This window comes from Pristiophorus japonicus, chromosome 13, assembly GCF_044704955.1.
Source record: "Pristiophorus japonicus isolate sPriJap1 chromosome 13, sPriJap1.hap1, whole genome shotgun sequence".
Classification (NCBI taxonomy): Eukaryota; Metazoa; Chordata; class Chondrichthyes; family Pristiophoridae; genus Pristiophorus; species Pristiophorus japonicus.
The window spans coordinates 119268669-119280307 of NC_091989.1; the positions used below are offsets into that span (position 1 = coordinate 119268669).

General features: G+C 43.3%; 1 protein-coding gene across 1 annotated transcript; it reads left to right on the forward strand.

The window, feature by feature from the left end:
- Window positions 1–1008: 1008 nt before the first annotated feature.
- LOC139278179 (chymotrypsin-like protease CTRL-1) lies at window positions 1009–7376 on the forward strand. Its single transcript, XM_070896831.1, has 7 exons — window positions 1009–1057; window positions 1472–1575; window positions 2795–2874; window positions 4587–4668; window positions 5982–6165; window positions 6274–6401; window positions 7218–7376. Exons 1-7 carry the CDS (start codon window positions 1009–1011, stop codon window positions 7374–7376), a joined length of 786 nt encoding a protein of 261 aa, XP_070752932.1.
- The last annotated feature ends 4263 nt before the right edge of the window (window positions 7377–11639 follow it).

Consider the following 11639-nt stretch of genomic DNA (forward strand, 5'->3'; position numbering starts at 1 on the left):
AGGCACTTGCTGCCTAAGTGCCGCCGAGGATGGAGTTGGGCAAACGGAAGGTCGAAGAGCTGGAAAGAAAAAGCATCAACAAAGAAAAACATCTGAAGACCTTCAGGGGACCACATCCAGGTAAGTCCCTGTAAAGAAATAAATTACAAAAAGTTCACTAACCTTTTTTTCAGCATCTTCCTACTTACCATTGGGGACAGACCAGCCTCCACCCAGCTGTCCACCCCCATTCTGCCGCCGAGTCCCGCTGACTCCCGCCCGCATGAATATCGCATCTCGGCAGGCGGGAGCTGAGTTGCGCGACTCGGCCATCCGCTGACGTCAGCGGGTGCTTCCCTCCCGCCCGCTCCAGGCCACGTCGAAAGTGGCACTGGATGGTTCGACCAGAGGAATGTCAGTGGCAGTGGATGGCAGTGGGTGTTAAATTTCAATTTCGGCCCCACATAGTCCCGGTGAGGACGTTATATTGCGTTGCTGTCACTGTGTGTAATACCAATGAGTCCAGACTCAAAGGATTCAGGGAGAGACAGAGACAGAGAGAAAACCTTCCAATGGGGAGTTACAGGTTGCGGGCACCTCAAAAGCATTTGCCTGTTTGTCCTCTTATACAGAGAGAAAAGAGGTGACAAAGACATAGATGAGAGTTTCAGTGGTTTATGGGCTGAGGCAGAGGGAGGCAAGTGATTTTTGGAAGTGAAAGTAGGCGAAAAAGCAAATGATTGCAGGAGTGAGGGAGATGCATTAAAAGTAAACAACAACGACTAATTTTGTCAGACAGTGGGCTTATTTTCCCCACTTGAACCAGGGAAGTATTTTGATCGAAGTGTTAAGACAAAACAAAAATGTCCAATGTACATTTGTTTTGGTAGAAGCAATCTAGCTCCATGGCTGTCGTTTAATTGGTGAATTAATATTCCTTCTTATCAGTTACAGATATAGCTGACAACTAAAAAAAATTATAAAAGGCAGCTAGCCTGAATAAATAGTAACCAAACCAGAAAGGCAAGCATGGCCCTCTTCTGGATTGTCTGTCTCGCTATCAGCGCAGCAACCACCAGTAAGTGACAGTTACAACAAAATGATTTTGTACTTTACTTTAAATCATTAACAAAGGATTGTTTTTAATTGAAACATATTGAAGAAAAAAACCCTCTTAGTAACATATGATGAAGTAACTATGTTTTTTTACATGAAATGTATGTTAAACTTAAAATAATTCTTGGATTTAACAACTTCAGTTGGATTTTGTCGAGCTGCCAGAACATTTCTAATTCGAAGCATGCTCGAACTAAAGTTCTATTGGGTCAGTCAATACTGCCACATTCCATAAACTCACCGGAGACTCCATGGAAACTAAGTGCAATCTTGTAGTCTTCTTCCTGGTTAAAAAGACAAACATTGGCATTTTGTCCTTTTAAAGAGGAGAAATTAAAATATTTTTAGCTATTGATAAAATGTGTTTACTTTACAGTTGCTGATATTCCATCGGTCAATCCCATTGAAATTGATGTGTCCAGAATAGTTAATGGTCAGTATGCTAAACCAGGATCCTGGCCATGGCAGGTTTCCCTGCAGGTAATATCAGTTATATTATAATCTATGTAATAGTATAACAGACCATCACAAACAATGTGGTATTTAAATCTCTGACAGCCATATATTTAGTAACATTGTAATGTTTTTAACTTACCTTTTTGGTAACAGCCTTCCAGTGAGTCCTTTTATGAACTGTTGGTTGGGCAGCTTCAAGGCCCAGAGTAAACTTTAGTAAAGGGAGCCTGAAACAGGCATTAGGCCCTCCATTTGCATAGGCAATGGGCCTAACACTCATTTCAGGCAGGCGCCTGGGATGACTAAAGGGTGCCCTAAGGGTGTCAGCCAGTGACTCAGTTGATAGCACCCTCACCTCTGAATCAGAAGGTTGTTCCCTTTGGCTGGGGAGTGTAGAACGAGGGGTCACAATCTCAGAATAAGGGGTCGATCATTTAAGACTGAGATGAGGAGAAACTTCTTCACTCAGAGAGTGGTGAATCTTTGAAATTCTCTACCCCAGAGGGCTGTGGAGGCTCAATCTTTGAGCATATTCAAGAAAAAGATAGATAGATTTTAGGATTGGGACAGTGCAGGAATGTGGAGTTGAGGTAGAAGATCAGCCATGATCTCATTGAATGGCGGAGCAGACTCGAGGGGCCAAATGGCCTATTCCTGCACCTAATTCTTATGTTCTTATCGTCTTATCCCACTCCAGAGACCTGAGCACAAAAATGTAGGCTGACCAGTGCAGTGTTGAGGGAGTGTTGCATTGTTGGAGGTGCCGTCTTTCGGATAAGTCGTTAAACCAAGGCCCTCTCTGCCCTCTCAAGTGTAAAAGATCCCATGGCACTATTTCCGCTGGCCATTATTTATCCCTCAATCAACATTACTAAAACAGATTATCTGGTCATTATCACATTGCTGTTTGTGGGAGCTTGCTGTGTGCAAATTGTCTGCTGCATTTCCTACATTACACAGTGACTATACTTCAAAAAATACTTCATTGGCTGTAAAGCGCTTTGGGACATCCAGTGATCATGAAAGGCGCTATATAAATGCAAGTCTTTCTTTAACCAATATGGAGACCAATGCACTTCCTGTACGTTTCGTTTGCATGGAATCGCCGATAACCATTGGTAGGTTGAGTGCCTGAAAAACGGGCAAAGCGAGGTCCAATTTCACCACAATTGTATCTAATGTACATTTAAACCTTATATACCTTCTCTGATTTAATTGTTGTCTCTATAACTCTTCCTCACAGGACTCCTACGGACGCCATTTCTGCGGAGGCTCTCTAATAAATCAGAACTGGGTTGTCACTGCTGCCCACTGCAATTTTAAGTAAGTATTTGATAACAGGGTCATCACATTTAAACTGCAGAAATGTAACTGCAAGGCAAACCTAATTCTTACCTTGCATTAATATGTCATGCAACGCTGTTCACCATAGACAGAACTTCAACCTCTTTTCATCAGATTTATTTCCTGACTGGGGAGCACATTGTGCTGGAGCACTATTCCCCTCTTGGAACTAAGTTTTATTCAGCCCTATTGATTCTGCCCTATCTATCTCACAGATTGGGTGCGAGATAATGTCTGGAGGGTCCCAACTTAGTCCTATTAGATGTCAACACACAGCACAATACCATCCCTAAATTTAGCTTAACCTATGGTGGTTATAATATCACTCAGAAAGCCTATGAGGATGTTGAACATTGCAAATGCTGGTACAATAGGGAATGCTGACATTTAAAGAGTTTAAGGCACCTTTTTCTAGTGAATAAAGACAAATGCAGATTGATACAGGCAGCTTCAACATCATCTCTGATATTTGTCAGCATCCAGAAAAGGTATGAATAAATGAACCATGTTCCAAGAGGTATGAGTAATCCCGAAGGAACACTGAGTTCCATCTGACCTTCGACCACCTGAGGAAAAGAGTGTTCGAAGATCAGGCCCTCAAATTTGCCACCAAGCTCATGGTCTACAGGGTTGTGGTAATACCCACCCTCCTGTATGGCTCAAAGGGAAAGACCATATACAGTAGACACCTCAAATCACTGGAGAAATACCACCAACGATGTCTCGGCAAGTTTTTGCAAATCCCCTGGAAGGACAGACGCACCAACGTTAGCGTCCTCGACCAGGCCAACATCCCCAGCATTGAAGCACTGACCACACTCGATCAGCTCCGCTGGGCAGGCCACATTGTTTGCATGCCTGACACAAGACTCCCAAAGCAAGCGCTCTACTCGGAACGCCACCACAGCAAACGAACCAACAGTGGGCAGAGGAAACGTTTCAAGGATACCCTCAAAGCCTCCTTGATAAAGTGCAACATCCCCACAGAAACGTGGGAGTCCCTGGCCAACGACTGCCCTAAGTGGAGGAAGTGTATCCGGGAGGGCGCTGAGCATCTCGAGTCTCATCGCCAAGAGCATGCAGAAACCAAGCACAGGCAGTGGAAAGAGCATGCAGCAAACCAGTCCCACCCTTTCCCTCAATGACGGTCTGTCCCACCTGTGACAGGGACTATGGTTCTCGTATTGGACTGTTCAGTCACCTAAGAACTCATTTTTAGAGTGGAAGCAAGTTTTCCTCGATTCCGAGGGACTGCGCCTATGATGACATCTAATCTATGATAATTCAATGCTGTACCTGAGCAGAAGTCAGGGGAAATAAACACTGTCATGCACATTAACGAGTGCAAGTTTCCCCACCCATCACCAGTGACGCAAATAAGATCATACAGACCATCCAAGCCTGAAGTCTGGACTCACAACAAAGAGTAAAATGCTGCCTTGCACCATGAGGCAGGAGTACATTGTCGGTGCTGACTTGTTAGACTGATACCATTGAGAGGTACCATATAATGTAGCAACTTTCCATCTCCAGATTATTCCAATATTTGTAGATTAAAGTGGTTTCCTGTGAGGAACAGGGAGCTCGATCTATTGCAGTAACAAGAATATTTCCAAGCCTTTTATTTAGTGTCAAGTACAAGTGCCAAAACCTCATCGCACGTTAAAATTTCAAATGTTTTTTTGTAACAGCCCTGGGTATCATCGTGTTGTGCTTGGCGAGTTTGACATGTATTCCTCAACAGAACCAGTTCAAATCAAAAGTGTTTCCCGGGTATGTACCGCTGATACATTACCATGTGCAATATTATATACTCATACGTTTATTGAATAAAGACATTTCCAAATGCAGATTCCTTACAATGATCCATTGCATTATATTTTAATTTGGATCATATACCACAGAAAAGTTTACACCCACAAGAGTTGTACAATAGGGAATTTTACAGAAGTGGAATATAACTTTTAAGATATATTCTCTTGGCCTTTAAACCACATGCATCTGCAGGGAGTTCTGCTCTCTGTGTCACTCATTCTTTCAACATTTACCTCATACACTATGGGGCTCAAGAATCCAATATTATCCCAGCAGTAATGTCACTGAGATTTTAAGATTTTTTCAGTTTTCTCCCCTTTCTTTTGCCCAAAACATTTTTTGACTTAAAAAGATCAGAATTTGGTAGAACTCCGAGCCTAAGAAGTTCGATCTCAATGTTTAGGTTTATATATAAACAGTTCTAAACTACATTTTCATAATAAACTGAAGATGCGGAAACTTGATTTTAAGGATTGAACTTGAGACAATTTTACATTTATGGATGAACATGTTCTTAAGATTGAATGTCTTTATGTACTTCACAATCCATAACCCAACTTTACATCATCCCAGTCTCAACTATAACATTCACAAGATACTTATCTTATACAGGAGGGCCTTTCGGCCCATTTTAATTCATCCATCCAGAACAGGCCTACACTCCCCCATTGCTGCATGTAATTGTTCTTAAATCATTTCAGGGCGTTCGCTTCCCTCACTGTGCTCAGAGGTCCATTCCAAGTATCGATCACCCTCTGTGTGAAGAGGAATTACCTGCTATCGACCCTAAACTGATCCTTTACTAGTTTGAACCTTCCCCTTGACCTATTCCTATGGTTTACTTTAAAGTGTAATGCAGGATTAAACTTTCCCATATCATTTACTACCATGTATAATTTTACAAGATCACTTCCCAGGTGCTTTCTTTCCAGGCTGAAAAGCTCGTGTCCCTCCAGTCTTTCCTCATACCTCACTCCCCTGATACCAGGATGCCCTTGTTGTTCTCCTCTACGATGCCCCCAGGGCGACCGGAACTGGGCACAGTGCTCAAGGTGTGGTTTGACCAGAGCACAGTGCAGTTTGATCACGACTTCCTCTTTCGTACTGTTTTGGCTACTGGCTTTGTTGATTGTAGCTCTGAACTGGTTGGATATGTTGGGATTGAGTGTATTATGTATCCTGAATCTCTTTCAACTTCATCCTTAGCTATTTTAACATCATTCATGAAGAACGTAGAATAAATAAATGACCTTTATATGTCTTTGTCACAGGCCATAACCCATCCTTACTGGAACCCCAGAAACATGAACTATGACTGTACTCTTCTCAGACTCTCGTCTCCGGCCTATATGAATAACTACATCTCTCCAATCAGTCTTGCTGCTTCTAATGCATACATTCCGGGAGGCACAACCTGTATCACTACCGGATGGGGAAGGACTGTACCTGGAGGCCGTAAGAACCTTCTAAAGCACTTCTCTAAAGTACTTTTGTGTATAGTTAGACAGATCTTCCGGTAGTTCTTTGTTATAATCTTGGCTTCCCTCATTTATTTCCTCCAAGCCACTGCAACCAAGCTAATGCAAACCTATATTCCCATTATTGATCCACAAACCTGCCAGCAGTACTGGGGGAATCAAATCAGCGATATAATGATTTGTGCCGGTGCTTCTGGATCCTCGTCCTGCCAGGTAGGCACTGCCATTAACTTTCAGTGTGTTTGAAGGGCTGAGCAGGCTTCTTCCATGGTGAGGTCTACAATATGCTGGTGGTTTTAAATAACAAATCTTCAAGTCACTTTTAATATTGATTAGGAAATTAGGAATAAATGGCAGTAACTTGAAATCAATCAAATCAGATGGTCTTCTTATCTATCTATCATTCTGTGCAATAAGACTCAAGGTGACTTGTAGGCACTGGCTCGAGTTGCATTTTGTCTTTTATGGGACCGATGAGCTCCGTGAATTCCATAACCAGCTCCTTCAACTGGCATCGATGGTAGCTTTTCAAGTCATGGAATTAATCAGCCGATCTGAGTGGTTATTTCAAGCTAGAATGGATTTGATATCCCATTACCTATAGTGAACTACCTGTACAATGATACGGGTACAATCTCTTCTAAATGTCCTGCACATCATTGTGCGGCCAGCAACATCACTGAAAATTCACAGTGATAGAATAATACAATCCTCGGTGCTGCCTTGTTCTTATATTCCCCTTTCTGAAATAAATTCACTTTGTCACTAACTAGTAGTTTCTATTTTTAATTGCTAATAATTTCATCAATTATTAGTTTGTAATGGCAATATTAATCTACTGTTAGCAAATATGACAAAAATACAATGTAATTGGTACAACCTGTTATCCTTTCCAATGCGAATTTGGGGAATTGCCATAACTTTTGCTTTTTGCAGTGAAGATGGGTTCAATCAGAAAGTTTTGCAGTGATGCCTACTTGAGTTTGGTTTTACAATCGAATGACAGAGTTTTCTTTTTTTACATTCCAGGGTGACTCTGGTGGTCCTCTTGTTTGTTATGGCAATACCGGCTGGGAGCTGGTTGGCATTGTTTCCTGGGGAATGTCAAATTGTAATGTATACAGTCCTGCGGTTTACGCCCGAGTTTCCAAATTGCGCTCATTTATTGATCAATACATTAATTACTAATGAGCTGGACCAGCCTGTGACATATCAAGTTAATAAAATAATAAACTATGTGTCTGCACTCAGTTTTCTTCTTCTTTCATTGTTATCATTAACGCTGAGTGACTGCATGAACATCAGTTCCAAATATTGAGCCGATCTGATGAGAATCAACAACTTTTATTTATATAGCGCCTTTAACGTAGTAAAAGATCCCAAGGTGCTTCACAGCAGTGTTTGAAGACAAAAAAAATAAATTTGACACTAAACCACATAAAAAGAAATTGCAGCAGATGACCAAAAGCTTGGTCAAAGAGATAGAATCAGAACATAGTCTGGAGCCATAAACAAATGAGCACGAATTTTCAGACTGGTAACACCTAAATTTCAGGCAGAAAGTCAACAATACTGATTGAAAAAGGCGGTGACAATCTGTATCACTGAATATTGGCCCATTTTACGCTTCAGGCACTTTTCTGGTGAAGCGTCAAGATTGCAATCAAGTCCCCTATTTAGATAGCAAATTCATTTTCCAGCATTCCCACTCACATAGTGCTGATTACATGTTCCCGCCTGCTCAAAACACCTTTTGCATTCCAGTGCATTCCAGATCATAACAACTCACTGTGTAAAAAACATTTCCTCATCGCCCCCTAGATCTTCTGCCAATTATCTTAAAACTGTGTCCTCTGGTTACTGACCCTCCTGCCACTAGAGACAGTTCCTCCTTATGTACTCTATCAAAACCCTTCATAATTTTGATCACCTCTATTAAATCTCCCCTTACCCTTATCTGCTCTAAGGAGAACATTCCCAGCCTCTCTAGTCTATCCACATAACTGAAGTCCCGGGAACCATTTTATCATTTTCACGAGATTTTGACCTCACTTTCCGCTGTTTTGATTAAGGCAGTCAGTAGATGATGTGGCAATTGTGGTGACATTAATAGTGCAATTTTAGAGGCGTGTGGGGTATGTTCCCCTGTAGAAATGTGGAATTTTTACTTTAAAAATGATCCATTCTGGTTAATTGTAAGTACTATTATGCATCACAATTAAAAAAGGAAAAAGTGAAATTTCAACAGAGCATCACTTACTCAAAAGCTACCTCAGCAGTTACTCTTCTGCATCTAAATCCCACCACTCCAGTTCATAAAGGCACTCTATCCCCTACAGATACAGGTCACGGAGACACTGTATCCTACCCAATCTCCAACCCTTCACAGAGGTGCTCTCTTCTCCAACCCTGCCAGCTCATTTTCTCTTCATTTCCATATGGCACTCATTTCCACCTCCGACCTGGTTAAGCTGATACTCTTCTTCCACTCTCGCGTTCAATCTTGTACTATTTCCTCTTTTCTCAGGCTGGCACTTTTTGTCTCCCCCATTTCATGCTGACACTCTCCTGTCTCAGTTAATGCTATCAGTCTCAACCTTCCCAGCCCCAAAAATTGCCCTCCTAGCATCAATTTGGCTCCGGGGTAGAACTTTCAATCCGAAGGTTGTGGGTTTGAGTCTCAGCCCAGGACTTGAACACATAACCTAGGTTAACACTTCAGTGCAGTATTAGAGCACCAACAGAAGTGTCGACTTTCAGGTGAGACGTTAAACCAAGACCCTATCTGTCTGTTCAAATGGACATAAAAGATCTCATGGCAATACTTGAAGAAGAGCAGGGAGTTTTCCCATTGTCCTGGACAATATTTATCCCTCAAACAGCACTGCCAAAGACAGATTATCTGCTTATTCAATGCATTGCTGTTTATGCGACCTTACAATGTACAAATTGGCTGCCACGTTTGCCTATATAACAGTGACTACACTTCAAAAGTATTTCATTGGTCATAAAGTGCTTTGGGGCACTCTAGAGATCAGCAAGGTATTATATAAATGCAAAACCATTCTTTCATTCTACTCTATTCAACCCCAAAGTGCTGCCCTTATCCCCCAAACATTGCTCCCAACTTCTGCCCCTTTCACTCTCTCCTTCATTACCAGCTATTTCCCCATCTTACTACTGACCTCCAGTTACCTCCCCCTTCATTTCTAAACATTGCCCCCTTCCCCTTCACTGCCAAAATGTAACCGTTCTCCACTGCCTTCTACTTCTCCCTTCCATACTCATGTACCCTTCTTCCCTTTTCATCCATTTTGCCCCTTCCTCTCCTCTGGCCATGAATTCAGCACCCTCTTCTCCCTTTGCCATGCATTCTTCCTGCCCCCTATTGCCCTTGGAATGCATTCCACCTGTTCCCTTCTGTTATATATGTGGACTTGTAGGTACTCTGTACAGCCACCAGAGGGCTCATTCCCCAGAGTCCCAAGGGATCCCATAATCCCTTGGGAGCACAGGTATTTAAGAAGGCTTCAAAAATTGGAGAGGCACTCTGGAGACCTGCAATAAAAGACTACGGTCACACTTTACTTTGAACTCACAATGTTCAATTTGACTCTTTCTCCATACACTACAACTGGCGATGAGATACAGATAGCGAACCCAAAGATGCAGAGAACAGTGGGCATCCTGGAGATATTTTTGGAGGGAGATGATTGGAAACTTTTATGGAGCGACTCGACCAATACTTCGTGGCTAACGAGCTAGATGGGGAAGAGAGCGCTGCCAAACATAGAGTGATCCTCCTCACCGTCTATGGGGCACCAACGTATGGCCTCATGAAGAATCTGCTCACTCCAGCGAAACCCATGGAGAAATCATATGACGATTTGTGCACAGTGGCCCAAGAGCATTTGACCCCGAAGGAAAGCGTTCTGATGGCGAGGTACCAGTTCTACACCTACAAAAGGTCTGAAGGCCAGGAAGTGGCGAGTTATGTCGCCAAGCTAAGACGCCTTGCAGGACATTGCGAATTTGAAGGACATTTGGAGCACATGCTCAGAGACTTTTTCGTACTTGGCACTGGCCACGGAACCATACTTTGCAAACTTTTGACTGCAGAGACCCCAACCTTGAGCAAGACCATAGCGATAGCCCAGGCATTCATTGACACCAGTGACAATACTAAGCAAATCTCTCAGCACACAACTGCTGCTACAAGTACTGTGAACAAAGTAATGTTGTTTTCGAATCGTAGTGTGCAGGGCAGGTCACACATAACTGCAGCTACATGTCCGCAGATGTCTCAGAGTCCACCATCAAGGGTGATGAATGCAAGGCCATTAACACCTTGTTGGCGCTGCGGGGCTGATCATCGTTTCCATTCATGCTGATTCAAAGAGTACGTTTTGCAAGGGCTGTGGAATAATGGGACACCTCCAACGAGTGTGCAGGCAAGCTGCTAAGCTTGTTAAATCTTCAAACCACCACGTTGCAGAGGAGGACAGATCCATGGAGGATCACTACGAACCAGAGCCTCAGATCGAGGAGGCAGAGGTACATGGGGTGCACATATTCACCACGAATTGTCCCCCGATAATGCTGAATGTTGAACCAAATGGACTCCCAGTATCAATGGAGCTGGACACGGGCGCGAGCCTCTCCATCATGGGCAAAAAGACTTTTGAAACATTGTGGTGCAACAAGGCCTCAAGGCCAGTCTTAACTCCAGTTCGCACGAGACTAAGAATTTACACGAAAGAAGTGATTCCTGTAATCGGCAGTGCTATCGTAAAGGTCTCCTACGATGGAGCGGTGCACAAGCTACCTCTCTGGGTGCTACCGGGCGATGGTCCCACACTGCTCGGCAGGAGCTGTCTGGGAAAGATACGCTGGAACTGGGACGACGTCTGAGCGCTATCGCCCGCTGACGATACTTCGTGTGCCCAGGTTTTAAACAAATTTCCTTCGCTGTTCAAACCAGGCATCGGAAAATTCCAAGGAGCAAAAGTGCAGATCCACCTAATTCCGGGGGCGCGACCCATCCATCACAAGGCGAGAGCAGTACCGTACATGATGAGAGAAAGAGTAAAGAGCGAGCTAGACCGGCTGCAACGAGAGGGCATCATTTCACCGATCAAGTTCAGCGAGTGGGCCAGTCCTATTGTCCCAGTCCTCAAGGGAGACAGCACCATCAGAATCTGAGACGATTACAAAGTAACTATCAATCGTTTCTCCCTGCAGGACCAATACCCACTACCAAAAGCCAACGACCTCTTTGCAATGCTGGCGGGAGGAAAGACGTTCACGAAGCTGGATCTGACTTCAGCCTACATGATGCAGGAACTGGAGGAATCATTGAAGGCCCTCACCTGCATCAAAACGCACAAAGGTCTTTTTGTTGAAAACAGATGCCCGTTTGGAATCCGATCAGTGGCGGCGATATTCCAGAGA

What these genes read in the sequence shown, in the direction of transcription:
- LOC139278179 (XM_070896831.1), top strand. Translation starts at nt 1,009, where the DNA reads ATGGCCCTCTTCTGGATTGTCTGTCTCGCTATCAGCGCAGCAACCACC. An exon ending in CATGGCAGGTTTCCCTGCAG is followed by an intron (nt 1,576 to 2,794) that starts GTAATATCAGTT and finishes TCTTCCTCACAG; the next exon opens with GACTCCTACGGACGCCATTT. An exon ending in AAGGACTGTACCTGGAGGCC is followed by an intron (nt 6,166 to 6,273) that starts GTAAGAACCTTC and finishes ATTTCCTCCAAG; the next exon opens with CCACTGCAACCAAGCTAATG.